Consider the following 19,779-nt stretch of genomic DNA (forward strand, 5'->3'; position numbering starts at 1 on the left):
CTATTAAGACCACGGACTTGACAAAATTATAGCCGAAGCATAGGAACGGTGGGATTTTAGATGCTGATGCCAATCCCCTGGCAGAGTTTTAAAGTGGATTTATTTAACATGAAATAATAACGCACGCAGATTGCTGTGATCTAGTGTAGCAAAAGCTCAGGGGGAAAAAAAAAAACAGGATGATCCTACTCCAAGCCAACAGGAAGGCAAAATAAAACGAAGCGACCTGCAAGCATTCAGTTTTCCAAGAATGAAAATACAGCAAAAGTTGATTTTGCCCACCCTTTCTCCAGGGAGCTCAGAGCCATCTTGAAGGAAGCCCTTCTCAGGCTGCTGTGTCCCAGGTATGGGATGCAACACACCTGGCTCTGGAAGGCATGGAAGCCCAACACATCTGGAGGTCATGGAATGCTGATCTGGCGCCTGGGTAACCCAAGTGGGCGAAGTAGGAATGAGGGGCGGCCCCAAGGTGACCCGAGGTTACTTTCTGACCGAGCCTGGATTCGAATCCAGGTCAGGCCGGCTCCCCACCTGTTGGGGAGACCCAGCAGCCTCCTTTCCTGGGACGCTTCTGCCCGTTCTCCGGGAAACGCCTCTACCCAGGCGGAGCCCGTCGGTCCTCGGGGAAGCGCCCGGGCCTCGTCCCCAACTCCGGGCGGGCGGGCGAGCGCCCCGGCGGCAGAGCAGAGCGGCTCGCCCTTCCGCCCCTCGCCTCCCTCCCCCGCCCCGCCCCTCCCCCTGGCTGGCCCGGTCCCTCCCCTTCCCGCGTCCCGCCGACCTCTCGCCGGGCAAGTCCTGGGCGCCGCTCCGGGCGCTCTCTTTCACCCACTTTTTCCCCCTCCCGGGGCGTGCCCGCGCTGGTGTGTGCCTGTGCGCTCAATCACATGGTGTTTTAAGAAATGCTCCAAAGATGGCGGTAGCGGCGGCCGGAGGCGGCGGCCGGCTGCAGCGGAGTGGCGCGCTGGAAGTTTTGGTGCGCGACCGGTGGCACCGGGTGCTGGTGACCCTCGGCAGCGAGGCGCTCGTGCTGAGCTGCGAGGAGGGAGGAGGCGCGGCGGCGGCGGCGGCGGCGGCTTACAACGGCATCGGGGCAGCCGCGGCGGGCGGTCTCCCCAGCAATGGAACTTTCTGCGGCAGAGGGGCGTCGAGGGCGGCCGCCGCCGCGTGCCCCCTCTCCGCCGCGGGCTCGCCCGAGTCGCCGTCGGGCAGCAGTTACGGCGGCGGCGGCGGCGGCGGCAGCCCCAAGGCAGCCCCGGCGAGCGGGGTGCGCACGGCGCTCACCGACTTGCCCGAGCAAGTTCCCGAAGCCATTTCCAACCAGAAGAGGTGCGTCAAGGTGCTGAAGCAGGAGATGGGCGGCTTGGGCATCAGCATCAAGGGAGGCAAGGAGAACAAGATGCCCATCCTCATCAGCAAGATCTTCAAGGGGCTGGCGGCCGACCAGACCCAGGCGCTCTACGTCGGCGATGCCATCCTGGCCGTCAACGGGGCGGACTTGCGCGACGCCACCCACGACGAAGCCGTGCAGGCGCTCAAGAGGGCGGGCAAGGAGGTCGTGCTGGAAGGTAAGCGGGGCCGGCGGGCCCCACGCCCCAGCGCCGCCGGCGGCGCTCTGCACATGCCCGGACGCGCGCTCCTCCTCAGGTCTGTAGCGGGTGGTACGTGAGGATGCGCTTGCCTCTTACCCGGGGGCGGCCGAGAGGTGTGGGAACGCGCGTGTGTTACGCCTGGATGCCATTCGCGAGGAGGAACGGCATTCCAAGGCTATGACGCCACGTGTTGCTGGACGCTTGTTTGTCCTGCGCTTCCAAACACGTGCGCCGTGCGGGGTTCCTGGGGGAACCGACGCTTGCTCCCGGACGCGGGGCGACTCTTCAGAAGGGCGCATCTTCCTCCTGTGTCGGTTGAGTCCCCGAGGGCTGCCCGCCCTCACCAAGTTGAGAGGGCGCGTCTAGGAAACTCTGCATGGAATTGACGCGTGAGGCGGAGTCCTCTTCAAGAAATGCTGGGGAGTGAGCTCTCCTCCCAAAACCACATTGCCTGCATCCACATAACCCCAACAGCTGCATTTGCTCAACCCAACCCATGGAGCTTAGTTAGTTTGGACCTTAACATTTCTAAGTTAGGTTAGGGTTTCTGGGGAATCGGTGCAGTGGGAGAATCCGCTGACCCCTTGAAGCATGTTACGGGATTACAGTAGTATTTCGTATAAGGAGGAGGGGATGAGAGGCGGCTTTCAAGCTGTACTCTGAGTAACCACCAAAAAACCAGCTGTGGTGAAAAAGTGAAAGACCTTCCTCCTTTCCCTTCCAAACCTCTAGTAGCAGTTGCTCCTTCCAGAGTTGCTTTGAGTTCATTTTTTACAAGTGTTGGGGGGAGAGTTGCTTGTGTGGTCACTTCATCTGGCTAACATGAAGGACAGGCAGTGGTAACATTTTGCAGCAGGAGAGCGAGGGGAGCTCTGGGTGAATCGTGGGCTAGCAAATCCCCTCATAGCCTAGCATCTGGTCCAAACTCTGGCGAGTTTATCATTTAGAAAATTTAGCGAAATATGGTTCCGTTGCCGATGGATAAGGCTCTGAGCCGAGTCCGTGTGTGTCAGGATATGAATCTTTGGAGACTGTCACAGCTGAAAAAGGGAAACAGCTGGGCAAATAGATTTCTGGTGTTCCTTTGGCAGGCTTACGGGCCTCTAGCAGCCTTTTGCAAGCAGATCTAGAAAAACAGGATCAGGGGCTTTCTGATGTTAAAAAGGATAGTTTTCTTTTTTTTTAAAAAAAAACATGTTGAAGATAGGAAATAGTTGGTTGTGTGTGCTTTTGAGAAATTCTTCCCCTTTCCATTTTTTAGGACACATGAGAGCTGGTGGGCTGTACAGGGTTAAGAAAAACAGCAGGAGTCATACCATTTCTTCAGCTTGCCATCTTATCTTCCCCCCCCCAACAGCTGATTAGATGAGGGCTCAGCACAAAAGATGTGCTGAGAAATCTACAGGATAGACTTTTTTGTTTAATTCTCTCCCCTTCTGACGGGGGAATTAAGCTGCATTAAAAGCTAGGTGTTTTCCTATGTTTGTGCTGTGGCTGAAAGGGTGGAAGTCAATATGTAAACTTGGGTTGGTTTGTTGGATGGTGAGATCCTAGTCATTTGTATTTCTAAGCAAATTAGGCTTTTTGCACTGTTGACGGTTGTGTAGAAGAGAGAATTCCAACAGATGTATTTTGCAGAACCAGTGCTAAACTAAACTAGTGCATTGCATGAAATATTGTTGCAACCATTATCAGACTTAGGGTAGGAATGGGCAGACATTTGGTCCACAAGGGCTGGACTTAGCCCTTGGGAAGGGGGTCTGAAAAAAGACTCAGGGTGGGCTAATGGTTAAAGTGTTGGACTGGCAGAGGGAAGATCTGGTTCAAATCTACCCTCAGCCATGGAATCCCATTGGGTGACTTTTTGCTCTCTCTCAGCACAATCTATTTCACAGGATTGTTGTGGGGAAACATAGAAGGGAATGTATTACCTTGCGCTCCGGAACATTTAAACTGGAGAAGTCTATGCACTAAACAAAGGTTAGTGCTAGGACACTCTGTCTGAGGGCTGGTGCTGAGGAAATTGTGGCTTTGTCTGTCTCCCACAGCTTGGTGCCTTCTGGGTGCACTGTCTTTTAAATTCCATAATTCCCAGCCAGAATGCATTGCACAAGGTTGTTGCAAAAGAATGGCCTGGTCTATCAAAAGAGAGGGATCGGTACTGAAATTTTTGGTGGAAATAATCACAAGGATAGTTTTTTTCCCCAGATTTGAGGACTGTGAATTATATTATTAAAAGATTTTGAATTTTTTTGTCGGGGGGAAAGCAATACTTGAAGATTTCCTGCTGTTCTCTCACTGTCTGTCCAGGCAAACTGCAAATATGTACAGGCATTTAGAAAATTGAAAATTGTAGAACTAAACATCCGTGCTGTTTGTAGAGGGCAAAAATGCCCTCAGTAATCACTTGTTTGCACACACAGGTTCATTGTACCCCTGATTCTTGACCTCCAAGCTGTAGGCATATGTGAAGAAGGCTAACAAATGCCACAATTCTTAATCACTTCTTTTTGTAAAGGATTTGCTCAAATACACGCTGCTGCTTATCTTTTATACTTAAAATACTGGAACAGAACAATGCATAACAATGTTCCAAAAGTTAGAAGGGCACAAAACAAGGTTTCTTTGTGTGGCTGTTATTACTATATAAGCTTGTGTATTGCTTCTCTTACTAAAGCAGTATAGAATATAGAATCAAATGTCAACAGTATAAAAATATCAAACATATAATTTATAAAAGTTACAAAGAAGTGTTGACAGGGACTCAATCCATTATCGGTCCAAATTATATAACACATACCAAGTTCCTTATGCTGGTTATTGACTGAAATAAAGTTTGACTGGTTACAATGTTCCTGCAGGGAGTATCTTCCTGAATCAACTGAGTTTGAAAAAGGAGTTTTTTAAACTTTTGAATTTCGCTGATTTCTTCAGACTGGTGATTTAAAAGAGAAAAATGGTGACTACTGCGGGCAGAATTAATCCTTTGTCAAAATTTAAGTAATCTTGGGAATGGCGTTTGTACCACGTTGGGGTGCCACTCGATCAGAGAAATAAATTGCTGTCTCTACTGCCAGTTCTACTTAAAGGGACATTTGATATGCAGAAATTTGCAGATGAATATTTCAAGTCAAAGATTGAACATGCTTGTCTGTGCAGATCAGGCAGGAGACAGAGCACACAAACAGTAGAAGCTGACAACCCTGATGCCACATAACCTAAAAAATGCTGAGGGGCCAACCGACATACTGTGATGCATTTATTTGACAAAACTGCTCATACAAAAAGCTAATGTGAGTCGGAAGGTTGCACCTAAACGTGATTATTTCGCTTGCAAAATCATTAAGATGATTTACATAAATAGGGATAAACAGTATTAGAGTGTAAAACTGGGGAGTTCCACGTTCAGTTCCACCACCCTAACTTCTTCGGTTTACTGTCTTCAATAGTAATTGGGGCAGATGATTGGGAAGCTCAACACAAATGTGTTTGCTGCTCTAATACACATATAACTAGAACAAAGTTTGCAGTGAAAAGGGAGTGTTCCATTTGCAGATAAAGTTGGGTCCTCTCCCTGTCTTATCCTTTCATTTACAAGAGTCCTGGATTAGTAACTTGGATTGGCACAAAATCACAAATCAAACATTCAAGGTCAGTTTTAATGGAAGCATGCAATATGTCTTGAGGTGGTTGTTTTGTTCTGCTTGAATTCTGATTCCTCTGCTTCTGGAGCCCAAAGTAATGAGCAATTATGAAATGTAAATGTTTGAAGTTTTAGCTTTATTTCAGGATTTAGGCCTTCCACAAACCAGCACCTTTTACCTGTATTGAACAGTGTAAGGTGTTGTACTCATAGTCCAGTCAATCTTGACTATATTTGAAACTAGATTAGAGGAAGCAAGTACACATCCATGAGAATCTGGGGAAGTTCACTTTCATGCCCATAAAGTCAGAGGGATTTAAACCACTTTCTCCAGAGAAGTCAGGCAGATCATTACACCATCTGTACAAAGCCACATTATATCATTCCAAGCAGCTCTTTGTCACTTTTACAATCTTTATCTGTTTGATTTTTGCATGTCACACATTTTTGAGGGCTTGCCACATGAACCAGAGTGAAGGAGTAATTAAAATCAGTTGTTAAGGACAACTGGCTCCAGTATGAAGGTACTTATAAAGTCAAGAAAAGAAACTCTGCTTTTATGTATCAGTTCTGGGATTAACTATGATCCAGCAATAACTATTTTAGCTGAGATATCAGCAGCCAAGGGCCATGAACTTTTCATGCTGTGACAGGGGAAAGTAATAAACCAACCTTGTAATAATAATTGGCCATCTGGATGTTGCTTACAGCAGCTGTGCCAGTATAATGCCTCCAATATATTGGACCACAATTCCCAGGGTTGCCCACCAGCATGGACATTTTTTCACAGAACATTCTGAGATTTGTAATCAACTTGATTGATGGAATGATGTCAAGAATGGATTGCTTTGGGTATATTTCCTCTGATGACCTGCTGTACACTTTGGGTGATCACAAGGAGTTTTGGTGACCAGCTTCTGGCTGGTCTTTAGAAGAGCAAATGCGTGTAGCCTTGGAGAGAATGAAAGAAGTTGGCCTTTGTGGTTAGTTGATGATTGATTCAAGCAAATGCTATTTTCTTGAAAGTACTTTTCTCACAGCTGCAGTAGCTGCTAGCCAGTCTAGGCATGTCATAGCTTTGAGCATTTGAAGGGGCAGCGCTGTTTCTTTTGCGAGCCAAGATTAGCTTGAGAGAAGAGACCTTCTCCTCTTCCTTCTACACTGCTGGAAATTAACATAATGGTTTAGCACTTGATACCACCAAAGTAAAAAGCGGGAGGAGGCTTGGAATCAGGAGCTGTGCTGCTTAAACATGGGTGTGTTGGGATGGTACGATTGAAGGAGAAAGTTTTGGGCAGCTTGTCTGGGGTGTTACCACCATAACCTCAAATGGTCCATAGTCAGGAAGTCAAGTAACTTTGGAAAACTTGTTGTAAAGCTTCCAGATTCGATGTTGCTGTCAGGATTTTCCTTCTCATGGGAAAGGATTCATCCCGTTACAATAACAATAATAAATCCTTCATTTTAAAATATTTCTCCATTTGCTTTGCATTTGGATATTTTTTCTGTATCAATGGGCAAGAGTTGTTTTGGTTGTGGCATTATAGAAAAATGTGTAATAAATTAATAAAATAGATCCTGTGGTTTTCTCCTCTGCTCAGTGTTTACTTGAACTGCTTTGCATATATTCTGGATAGGAAGGTAGGCTATAAGTCAAAAAGGCAAAATAACAGTAAGAACCACAGCAGTTTGCAAGGAAAGAACTGTACAAGGCCAAGAACGAATAAAGCAACAGATTACAATAAAAGATCAGGTCCCTCTAAAGTCAGTTAGCATTAGTCATCACTGAAAGCTAGTGGATTTTTAAACTTCTAAGGCCATTAAATTGTTTTCTGTAAAAGGGTCTGTGCAATATGGGACAACTTGGCTCACAGCCATCATTCTAGAGGTTGCACTAGCCATCCAATCTCACTTTTTTTTAAAAAAATTGAGAAACTCATGAAGACATTTAGGATTTTGAGAGTATTTTGTGGGTGCTCTCCCAAAGTGGCTTTTGGGGGTTGCAGATTCACCGAATAGCTTTTATGTGGGGTTATGGTGGTCATTTCTGAAATACCCATCCATCATAAGAAAAGTGGGGAAAGTAGGTTAGCGAGTATTTAAAGAAGACTCCTGGCTGATTAACACCTTCGTGCTGCTTTAAAGATTTTGTGTTCTTAAGGTCATCTTAAAGTCTTAAGTAGAAGTGTAGGATATAAATATATTAAGAAGACAGTTGGGTAGGAAAAAATCAAATCATTGGTTCTTCCCATGCAGTTCTTTCATACATGTATCACATTGTAATGTTACATATACATCAGGTTCTCTAGAGTCATTTTTACCTAATTTGTTCTGGGCTCAGAATCTTGATGTAGAAATGGTTGGAAGTGCCCCGTTTTCTTATTCCCAAAGAGAAAAATCAGAACTTTTCCAATGAATGCATTTTATTAAAAGGCAACAAGCTTTTGCGAGCTGCAGCTCTCTTCAAAAGGTGCTATCAGACTCCTGATTTTGAACGATCACAGACAAACGGAGTTCTCTTCCTACAGTAATTGCAGAGAAGTAACCTATGTTTTGTTTCTCTGCAGCTGCTACTGCAGAATTGTCATCCTTAACTCCGGTGCATCTAGAAACAACCCGTACTGTCATCTGTAAGCTATGCAATTTAATATTCAGACTCAGAGCGAATTAAAATATCCCAGCATTGCAAATTATCCTTCCTTCCCTGCCCCTTATAAATAGCTTTTCCCTTTTCAGATGCCTGCATTAATCATTTTCTTATAACAGCTGAAGAGGGCAGTTGGGTAAATGAGGGGGGAAAAGGCCATGCTTTAGCTTACGATGTTTGTAAAAGCTTTTTGTCTCTCCACATCATGAATCACAGTTCACAGTTCTAGTGCCTGGTATGCCCCCAAATTGGTCATGCACTCTCTCCCAATTGCAACCAAGGGACATGGGGCTGAGTGGGAAGTGGACCCTTTCTCCAAGATATGCCAGGGCTCTTCTGAATTTTTAGCTTTCCTTTAAAAAAAAAACAACACCTGAGATATAACCAAAAAAACAAGCAGCCTTTTGCTCAACTTCTAGGAGAAGCCTGCTTTTATTTTTCAATTTGGGGCCAAATTGAAGAGTTGAATTCTTGAAGAATTCTAAGAGTTAACTTAGAAGTGCTAACTTAGAAGTGCTAGCTATAAATGCTTTTTTTTTTTTTAATGCTGTATAGGTAATCCCCAGTTTAAGACCAAGTTCCATTCCCAAGGTCTGTCCTTAAGTCGAATTTGTATGTAAGCTGGAACAGTATCATTGTATCATATTGTGTAAAGTAATATTGTGTAGTGAACTCAAACCATTGTGTATTTAACTTGAATTTTGCTACAATAGGCTCCATTCTTAACTATGATCTATTACATACATCTGTTACATCATCTGTAACCTGGCATTCTTAACCCGGGGACTACTTGTAATGATAAATCATGTTTCAGATATCTGGTTACCAGTCATTGATTGCTAATTGTCTTGCATTCATTCATTTGACCCTTTGGGGATCCTACATACCCAAAGTTTTGACTTTAGATGTAACATACTGTCTGCAGGACACCATCTTTGGCACCATCTATATATATTTTTAAGATTCTTTTCATTACAACTGAATAAATAAATGGGCAGCGGGCATGCTGCAAAGCAAAATTCCCAGTTCTAACATATTTATTTACAGAATGCCTCTGGGCCACACAAATGATTTTTATTATTCTTTTGAAGATAAATATGGCTGGTGGCTGCAGAACTGCTTTCATTGGAAGGGTGCCCTCCTGCCTCTGAAAAAGTATAGAGGTAGGTTTGAGGCAGTAAATTAGAAGGTGGTAGGGAACCCCTAACCAGCTTTGCTTTCTGGTAAATGAGGTTTTTTGACCAGCCATTTTGTGAACAGACAAGATTTTCCCCTGTGGAGTAGCCATCTTGTGACTGTCATAGTGTGGTTTCAAAAATTCTTAACCCAGTTTGGGGAAAAACCTTGTCATATGACTGCCTTTCACTCCCCTTTGATAGCCAAAAATACCTGTACCGGGTGTAAATTTTGAATGGACAGGTTGGAAGCAAGGAGAGTCTTTCGTCTTATGAAATGAGCTTTGCGAAATAGGAAATTCCTTCCCAGCAATTTTTTAGATTTGCTGGGGACCAGGGAGAGGGATTCTCTGCTCATGCTGTTTTGAAATGCTCTTCTGTTACTGAAGGAAAAGCAGTGACATGTTTCCTCCTCTGTGTTTTTCTTAAAGTACGGACAAAGAGAGAGATGGGTCAAACCCCACGCTGGGAGCGATCTTCCTCCCATTTCAGTAGGTGGCAATTTTAGTATTGGCACCTTGTATCATTCTTTTCCCTAAAAGTGGCCTCCTGCAGTGGTACATATTAAAAATGCTCCGCAGAGTTAGAAGTCGGGGGATGAATTGTGCAGGAAGGTTTCCCTGATTAGAAGAAAAAATAATTGACAGGACAAAGAGAGACCACCAACCACTGTGCCAGCGTATTACTTGTTTTCATGATACCTTTTCCTTGTTCAGTGAAAAAGGCAATGACCGTGCGCTGTGCCTGCAGTGCGGTGAGATTAGCTGTATAAGATCTGATGCGAACTGCTGTTAGACCTCTGACCTTGCTGAAAGATCTGAGAACAGCCCGTCAGTCTCTGGGAGCATTTGTGATATTTTGAGAACTTCTTAGCCCTGGGGGCCGAAGCAACCAAGACTGTTGTGTGACTTTGAAAATCAGCAGAGTTAAACCTAGTTCACACAACATACTAAGCTTGGGGTCTGTGAGCAGCCATGTGCCCACAGACTTCTCTGTTACTCTCCAGGGTTCACGTCCCTCCTGGCTTGTTTGTTTGGGATTGATCATACCTTCATGGTGGCTGTTTTGTGAGTGGAGAAAGCTCCAGGACCACCATAGCACCAACAGCATGCTTTTCGAATATCAGCTGTGCCAACTTTTCACAAAGGTTGGAGTCCTTGCACTAACTATAAAGTGGTTTCTTTGGCTTCGTGTTGGCTTTGCCTGATGGTTCTCAAACTTTGTGATGCCATGATCTCCTGAAATGAATGTTTGCCATCCTTCCAGGAATAAAACAAATGGTTTCATTGGAAGTAGTAATACTCAGAAGGCTGAACTCAAACTTGCACGTCTAAGGCAACATTTAAACAATTTTGGGGACCCCTTTCTAAGTTACTTCTCAACTCACAGTTTTAAGAAACTCTGTATTAGTGTGTTGTGCAGAGCCAGCCATTCTGATTTATAAACCACAGTTTATAATTCAGTGTATGGACCCAACAGAATATAGTTTAGTCAATTCATCATGATTTATTGTGCTATTCAGACTGGTCCTTATGATGTGAACTGGATCCCACCTCCAGTTACAGAGCTTAGCAAGGATATACCACAATTAACTTTCGACTATTTTGCTTTGTAGCAAAACTTATAGCATATTGAGGCTGAAAATTGATATTATGGAATACATTATGCACTGTCAGCTGATTGTAGTAGTTTATATTGGTGTGATTAACAAGGAATGTATATGTGTGGGGATGGGCAATGTCTTGTAAGATCTTTCCATAGGAGCAGAGAGATGCATCAGAAATAGGACTCACTGATTACATTAAAATGCAAAATTATAGAATGCTGTTTCTGTAAAACAGAAATATATTCTCCTATGTGGAAGCCTGGAGCATTAAAAAAAATGAAATGGGTAATTGTGCAGTGTGTGCACAGATTGCCTTTTCTGTATAGAACATAGAGCTTGTAGGCCATCTAATCTATAAAATAGCAAATTAGTAAAAGTATTGAATATCATGGTAAATACATGGTAGGCGACAGGTCTTGACGGATAGGTAAGGAAGAAAGTTGTGGAATTCCAATTGGACATTCTTCATGAAAAAGTAAGCTGTTGAGCACAAACTGGCACATTCCTTCTACAGGTCATGTCTACTCATGTCAAGAGTAGGTTTGTTCTGGCTGGAAGAGCCAACTGTGGGAGAAATCAGTGGCAGTATTGTTGAAGCAAGCTCTATTATGGATTTCTCCAATTCCAGTTCATTTCAATGGGGCTTGTCCAGGATAATGTAGTGGTGGAAGTCTTCAGCCTAAATGGATTGAGCTGGTAGCAGTTATGGTTCTCGATGTTCTTCCTGGTGAAGCCTCTATGGGCTTAGTAATTTTCCATATGCAACATCAGCCTCAGATGTTTTATTGGTTGTGGAGGCCGTGTGGACTCTGCTTTCCTCCAGAACCTTTTGTTTGTTTCTTATATTTATATCCTACTTTTCTTTCAGAAACCCTGTATGACCTACTTTAATTTCAGTCTTAGAATGAGAGAGTGGAAGGTAAGTTGGGCTGAGAATAAGCTTGAACTTGATTCTCCCTGGTTTTAGTATAAAATCCTAATTACTACATCAGGGGAGGCAACCTTTTGGGGTCATTATTTGAGTTTTTGAGAGTATATGATGGACATGTTCAAAAAATGGCTGCTGTGAGAGACTTGCTTATCCAGAAAATGGCTGCCACGATGGGCTTGGCAAACCCACCCTTTAGCAGAAGGCAGACTAACTCCCAGGATGTTCTTTGCCATTCCAGTGTATTTCTGTAAAGTTATTTCTTTACAGCATGCCAGCTTATCTTTAAAACAAAAATCAAAGGGACAGAGAACCTGGTGGACAACAAAGGAGGTATCTCTGGAACATTGTACCTATGGGCACCATATTGCTTCTCCCGGCACTATGCCTTACTGGTTCTCAAGGGACTTACCACCTTTGTTAACCTAGTACCATCCAGATGTGCTGGTTGGTAATTCTGGAATTACTGGAATGACCAGGTTGGGGAAGGCTGAGCTAGATTGCAGGGAATTGTGGAGGAAATGGTGTAGGAAAGAAATGGCTAAGTACGAATAAAGAGCTAATGGAAAGATGCAAAATCTGGTAATGTTGCTGATAATATGGAGTCAGGGAGGAAAAGAATGAAGAAAGTATGTGGAGGGTCAGGGAATGGAATTTAGATGGCAAAGCAAATAATGGATTGCCCTGTTGTTTATGATTGAGGTACTTCCTTAAAAGTGCTATCCTGCATCAGGGACAGGAACGTGTCCCAGATTGTTCCACAACCCCCTTGTGCCAGCTAATTTAATTAGAGTTGTTCTTTTGCTACAAGAAAGAAAAAGAGAAGAGGGATACTGAACTTCAATTCCCAGAATTCCTGGCCAGTAGACCAACCTAGTGGCCATCAGATATGTTGGGGGTCAACTTCCAGAATTTCTGCTAGAACAGTGTACATCAAGCTCCTAAAGTGAAATGCGTGAGCAGATTCACACAGAGTTTAATTAGATTTAATATCAGACAAAAAGGGGTGAAGATACAGAGTCTTCTGGGAACTGAATGAGGAAAACTTTAAACTTTGTTTATTAGTGAATTCATTATGGAGGATCTTGGTGAATTTCTCCCAAATGGTTTAACTGAAGGGTTTACAACTCTTTTACCATATTGTAAAATTGAATTGTCGACCTGCTGTAGGTTTGTCACATCTTGAAATACTCACTTTTCTTTCTCAGCCTCTAAGAGTTTTCTTATAATGTGTCTTGAAGCTGCCAGGATGAAGAAGACAACTCCGGTGTTCCATCTAAGATCCACCTGAGATAAGGTGGCATTCATGCCATTAACAGCATGGTATGGATAGCATTAAAAAAAACAGGTCTAGGTTGTAGAATTGGAATGAGCTTAAACCTCTCCCACATCCCTGCCATGATCCTGATCTGGATTGGGAGCTCCCAGGCTTTTCACTTGGTTTGGAAGTAACGCTTCCACTGATGGAAATGGGAGTTCCTTCAACATTCTCTCCTCCCATTTCCAGTAGAAACTATATCAAGGGTCAAAGAATTAAAGTCTCTTGCTCCATGCTATTCCTCCAAACCAGATCCTGCCATCCCAAGCCTATACCCAATATTACATTTGCGAGCCGCCCATAGTTGCCTTTCTTAAGATGGGAAGCCATTCTTAATTTATCTTTTAAATACATAAATGTGTGAATAATTATGAATAAGGTTTTGGCCTGCTTGGCCCTCAGGATAGGTTGTCATAATTCTTATTTTTGCAACAAAGGGCTATGGGCAAGCAAGCTCTTCTTGAATATTATAGCAGATTTTGGGGTTTTCTTCTAAGTGCTGTGTATTTCCTGAAAGTATTTACTGTTTCCACACAACTGGGATCAGTGAATAAGTACCTATCATTTTCTGAGACCTGACCTGAGCTTGGAAGAGAAGATGTGGGAGGGCTAGAAATGTTCTCCCTGAAGAATGGGAGATTTATGTCCATGTAGCAAATCTGAAAACAAAACACTTGGGAGACTGTCCAAATTCACAGCCCTTAGTTTTTGTTCCGAATATCACAGTAAAGTAAATGTGCTGTGGCTTTAGACTGCTTTGTTTATAACTGTCGAATGCAGTGTTTCTCAACCTTGGCCGCTTTAAGCTGTGTGGACTTCAACTCCCAGAATTTCAATTCTGGGAGTTGAAGTCTACACAGCTTAAAGCGGCCAAGGTTGAGAAACACTGGTCTAATGCAAATTGATTTGTTTATTTAACAGTATTTGTAACATGCTGCTGTCCTAAAGGACTCTGGGCGATGCCCAGCAACATGAGAAAAATAGTTACCAAAACCAGAACAAAAGCTATTCATATAATCAGTCATATAATCTGAAATACCCATGATGGCTGTTCACAATCAAGTCAACTACAGTTGTGTGAAAAAGAAAGTACACCCTCTTTGAGTTCTATGGTTTTACATATCAGGACATAATAAAAATCATCTGGTCCTTAGCAGTTCTCAAAAGTAGGTAAATACAACCTCAGATGAACAATAACACATGACATATTACATCATATCATCATTTATTTTACAAAAATAAAACCAAAATGGAGAAGTCATGTGTGAAAAACTAAGTACACCCCTACTGCTTCCATAGGCTAAGAAGAGGCTAAGTAGCAGCCAGGTGCTGCTAATCAAATGCCCTTGATCAACTGATCATCAGCAAGTGTGACTACCTCTATAAAAGCCAAAGTTTTAGGAGTTTGCTGGTCTTGAGCATTGAGGTGTGTGTTAACACAATGCCAAAGAGTAAAGACATCAGCAATGATCTTAGAGAAGTAATTGTTGCTGCCCATCAATTTGGGAAGGATTATAAGGCCATTTCCAAACAATTTAAAGTCTATCATTCTACAGTGAGGAAGATAATTCACAAGTGGAAAACATTCAAGACAGTTGCCAATCTTCCCAGGAGTGGATGTTCCAGCAAATTCACCCCAAGGTGAGACCGCGCAATGCTCAGAGTAATTGCAAAAATCCAAGAGTTATATCTCAGACTCTACAGGCCTCAGTTAGCATGTTAAATGTTAAAGTAAGCACAGCATATCAGCACAAACATTTCATACCAACTGTCAAGCACAGTGGTGGAGGGGTGATGATTTGGGCTTGTTTTGCAGCCACAGGACCTGGGCATCTTGCAGTCATTGAGTTGACCATGAACTCCTCTGTATACCAAAGTATTCTAGAGTCAAATGTGAGGCCATCTGTCCAACAACTAAAGCATGGCCAACATTGGGTCATGCAACAGGACAATGATCCCAAGCAAACCAGCAAATCTACAACAGAATGGCTGAAAAAGAAAAGAATCAAGATGTTGCAGTGGCCCGGTCAAAGTCCAGACCTCAACGCATTGAAATGCTGTGGCGGGACCTCAAGAGAGCTGTGCATAAACAAATGCCCGCAAAGCTCAGTGAACTGAAGCAATGTTGTAAAGAAGAGTGGGCCAAAATTCCTCCATAATGATGTGAGAGACTGATAAAGTCATACAGAAAATGATTACTTCACGTTATTGCTGCTAAAGGTGATTCTACAAGCTATTGAATCATAAGGTGTACTTAGTTTTTCACACATGGCTTCTCCATTTTGTAGGGTTGAGGGCTCACTGGAATAAGATAAGTTTTCACTTGCTTGCGAAATGCAAGAAGGGTGGGAGCTGCGTGTATCTCTGGGAAGAAAGTTTCAAAGAGTGAAGGCTATCATGGAAAAGGCCTGTTGCCTGCTCTGCTGCCCATGGACCCCTTCCCGGGGCAGGAGGAGGGATTTCAACAGGCCCTCCCCAGATTCAGCTTTGGCAAGGCATTGTCTAATGTATCCCAGCTGAATCATCTTTGGGGAGACCTCTACTCCATCTAGATCCTTTTAGCTTCCAAACAATGGTGCTGGACTTTCGGAGCATCTCTGGGTTGGCCTGTTGACACCTCACCTCAAACCAGTGGATGACTTCTTCCAGTGGTTTCACTGAAAAGCATAGCCTGTGGTTTGCATGAACTTGAGCATTTCCCCCCCCAAGACCACTGACTGGAACCACCTACTCAGAGAAGAATGGAACCACCGTAGAACAGTGCCCCCATCTTTATAGGCAGTCCAGAAAGATACCATAGTTGATGTTATTGAGTTGATAGGCTCACTCCTATCTCTGTCCTTGATGAAGGTCATTAAATTGCACAGAAATCAATCCAATTTCTGCCTCGTGACAATGTCTGAATCCTGATTGAAAAGTATGTAGATAATAAGTTTCGTCTAGGATCCTTTGTAATGAATTCCCCATCACCTTCTCCACAGCCTTCCCTAAAAAAGGAAAGTTGGAGGCCAGGCAAAAGTTATCACACCCAGCTTCTTCAAGAGAGGGCTCACCACTGCCTCCTTCAGAGCAGGTGACATTATCTGCTTCCTCAAAGAAGTGTTGATTATATCCCAGATCTGACTAGCAACCCAGAGGAGTCGGGAGATGCACAGATCAAGCCCACAGATAGTAGACTGGAAAGAACTACATTCACTTCCTTGAATTCCACAAACTAAAGGAATCCGAGATTACAAGACAAGACGCCACCTCACTCACCAACATGGACTCTGCCCCTCTGGCATCCAGCCCAGAGCAGATATGAGCAAATTCATCCGGTGTCCCTGGAGGCGTTTTGTCCCACCCCTACACTTCCATGATGCATTTATACCAATGTATGGAGACATTATCTGGATTTGTGAAGTTTTTTCCATGAACACCCATCATCACGTTAATCTTGCTATCTTTGTTTACTTGATCGAACATACAAAACAGTGATTGGTAGTGGTTTAGAAAGGCTTGTTTTGCATTCTATTCCCAAGTAAAAGATGAAGTGTTAGTTGCCTCCTGATGGCTCTGAGAATGCACAGCTGTGTGGGTGTCCTCCAGTTCATTAACACACTGCTGCATTTCAAACACCCAGGAGTTTTCATCACATTTCTCTCTCCCTGCATAATGTGAGAGCCAGTGGATAGGATGTTGGACTAGGGCTGGGTGGCCCAGGTTCAGCTCCAGCATTTCCCATGGAACTTCACTCTGCAAATTCAGGCTCACTCCCCCCACCCCATAGGACCAACTTTCTGCAAATGCAGCTGGTGCAGATGTTTGCAGTCCTCCAGCAGCTCGTTTAGTTCTAGCAGGATCAGGGTTTCCTTCCCCTGCCAGCCACACCACTTCAGACTGCTGAGTTTCCCATCCCACTTCAAGTGCTACAGTGGCTGCTTTGTTCAACCAGAGTGTGTAACTTTTTTCAGACAAAGCAGAGAACCACATCTGGGCTTGGAGTGGTACGCTGGGGGCAGAATCAATTAAAGGCAATCAAGTAAAGTAGATGCAGTTATCATGATCACTCTATGTGTATTTTATAATTGTTGCCTGTGGTGACATGAAAAATCATTTTTGCCAACTCTTAAAAAAAGACGATGTATTTTGAGGCTTCTGAAATCATAGCATTGTTATTACGGAAGGAATAAAATGGAGTTGACTTTACTGCCTTCGTGCTAAATGCTTTCACTTGGTTGTAAACACCATTTTGTTTTTCTGTTTTAAAAAGTGAAAGTAATAAAATGGGCACGTTTTTCCTCATGCTGTGTTAATATAAATTGGTTAAAAGGGCTAACGGGAATGGGCCAGTTGTGTCCATTTGTGGACCAGGAGGTCATGGGCATGGTCCCACGTGCCTTAGTCCATGGTTGGCTAGGGAATTCTAGGAGTTGAAGTCCACACATCTTAAAGTTGCCAAGGTTGAGAGGCACTGCCGTAGTCACTTCCTAATTGGACTACAATGTAGCTTACATGGGGCTGCCCTTGAAGACCACCCAGAAGCTTCAGTTGAATGCAGTGATGTGCACAGTACAGTATGAGAATTGTCTTGTGTGGCTCTGACCTGACTGGATTAAGATTTCAAAAGATCTGTCTTTATCCCTTTGCGTCTCCTTTTGCAAACAAACCCCCAAATTTCCAGATTTGCCATTTTTTACCCCAAATTTCCAGATTAGCCGTTTTTTAAAAAAGAACAAAACTGGCTTTTTTAAAGAGTGGGGAGAAAAAAACAGATAAAATATTATGGGGAGAGATATTTTGTGCCTTAGTGAAAAATCTCAAGGATGGAAAAAATAATCATAGCCTTTAATGTTTTATTGTTGTATCATCTTACTTTCATAATTTCTTTTTAATGAAATATACTTGAATAATAAATCATCACTGAGTGGTGACATGCAGGAAGGAACAGAACATTAGCTGGAATTGTTGGAACGTTATTTAAGCTTATTATAAGACCTTATATTTGTATTCATTTTTTAAATAAAGTGCATTAACAAGAGTAAGTGAATCATATGACTTGATATTTCTTGTTTGTGGTACAGTTCATTTCATATCCATGTTTTAATATATCAAACAAGCATCTCCAAAATAACTCTTTTTATATACAGATAAATAAATGCATAGATAGGAAATTGTGAAATTATAGCTTTGCCTATGGCATTTTGCAGAATGCCTGAATTTTTGTATGAATTCCTGAAGAGTAGAATCTCACTCAGGATAAACCCAGCTCTCTGTTCAGCCATTGCTGCTACCTTTACTTACTAGTCATAGGAATTTAAAAGAAATTCAGGGCAACCTTGAGGACAGTTTGTTTTTGTGATTTAGTGATTTACATGTTGTCTCTTTGGTTTCAAACAGATGTGCTTTTGATGGAAGCATCTAGGCAGCATTAAATGTGGGAGATACCACAACATCAGCATGCTTTCAGCTGATTGAACTGTACTGGCTTTTAATACATATGCAGCCCAGAAACATTTAAGGATACTAAAGCGACAGTGAAATTCATACAAGTATGGAGATTAATTGTAAGCCTTGTTACTCTGTGCAGGCTTACTTGCAGATCCTGTTTAAGTTCTCCTGCTCCTTGGGAGACAGGTTTGGAATTAAGTTCTAGATCAGCATGAACTGGGACCTTACCATGCGCTTTGGGATCACTGCAACAGTGTGAGGTTTTCTCACTGCAATTTCTGACCAGTTGTCATTCAGCCACATAAAAGTTCCTTATGGAATGTATTTGGCTTGTGGGTTGTGTGTTGGTCTAGCCCTGTAATTGGATGTCTGTTTTGTACAATTTGAGAAAAGTGATTGAACGTAATTGAGCAGACCAAATACAGTACTTGTGACAACTCTTGTACTTTTTTCCACGAAAAGTACATGCAGATTTTTAAGCCCACACTGCAAAATGGAGAGGAAAAGTACATGGAAAAAAACTTTTCCAGTACTTTTACAATGCAAAGCTGCTTTTACACTTGTGACCGTAGCATTAACAAGCTGCACTGAAGTCAAAGTCTAAAACAATCAGGAGAAGATGTAAACACAAGCATGTATGCTTCTGGAACACGGATCAAAGAAGCATAACAGAAATTCCACAAAAGACTTGTTTACTTGTTTAAGTAGATTTGATTTTTATTTTTTATTTATTTGATTTAATATACAGGAATAAAAACAGAATCCCAAAAAGGAACAAACAGAAAACAAAAACAGCAAAAAGGAAAGAAAAGAAAAAGTATATCATGCATGCAGAAAAGAGTTCAGTTTTTAAAGCACAGAATTAAACTGCGGCCCCATGGAGCAATATTGATCATTCTTACATGGAAGTTGGTTGACCGATACATTTAAATTAATTAATTAATAATTAATTAAAAGCAGTTCATAAGCAGTGAGCAAATACACATAATCAGTCCAAGAGGATAAATCCGGTGTGGCACTGTCCTTCCATTGTAAAAGAAAGATCTTTTATGCCATGCCCCATGCACAGGAGATCCATAATTCTTCATACAATTCTGGAGCATACAATTCAAAGTTGATTCACAACTTTAAATCATAGTATTTTTCTCCAAAGCTATATTAATGAATCTGTGGATATTAAACCAAAATAGGACCATAATGGGACAAGGTCACATCAAATGCATAAGTGACCCCTGTGCAGGAGCATCCCCCCCCCCCCCAAGATTTGGATGGCCAACCTTTTTAACCTTCTGTAAGACCTTGAAAACCTAGCTCTTCCCTGGGCATTGCACATCATGTTGGATGAGCCGTTTACATGAATGATTCTGGCTGGCCGCATATATACTGTTTTATTTCTGTTTCTGTCTTGGATTATTATTTATTTTTTTACCTATTTTTTTTTAC

General features: G+C 42.8%; 1 protein-coding gene across 1 annotated transcript in view; it reads left to right on the forward strand.

The window, feature by feature from the left end:
* The first annotated feature begins 745 nt into the window (after positions 1-745).
* SNTB1 (syntrophin beta 1) overlaps positions 746-19,779 on the forward strand; it is a 97,033-nt gene continuing 77,999 nt past the window's right edge. Inside the window, exon 1 of the mRNA XM_088149003.1 lies at positions 746-1,565. Coding sequence (XP_088005129.1) covers positions 911-1,565 — 655 coding nt within the window. The 5' untranslated portion in view covers positions 746-910. The remainder of the gene's footprint in view (positions 1,566-19,779) is intronic.

This window comes from Python bivittatus, unplaced genomic scaffold (assembly GCF_059951505.1).
Source record: "Python bivittatus isolate LINGU-HERP-01145 unplaced genomic scaffold, Pbiv_v1 ctg000590_np1212, whole genome shotgun sequence".
NCBI classification, from domain to species: Eukaryota; Metazoa; Chordata; class Lepidosauria; order Squamata; family Pythonidae; genus Python; species Python bivittatus.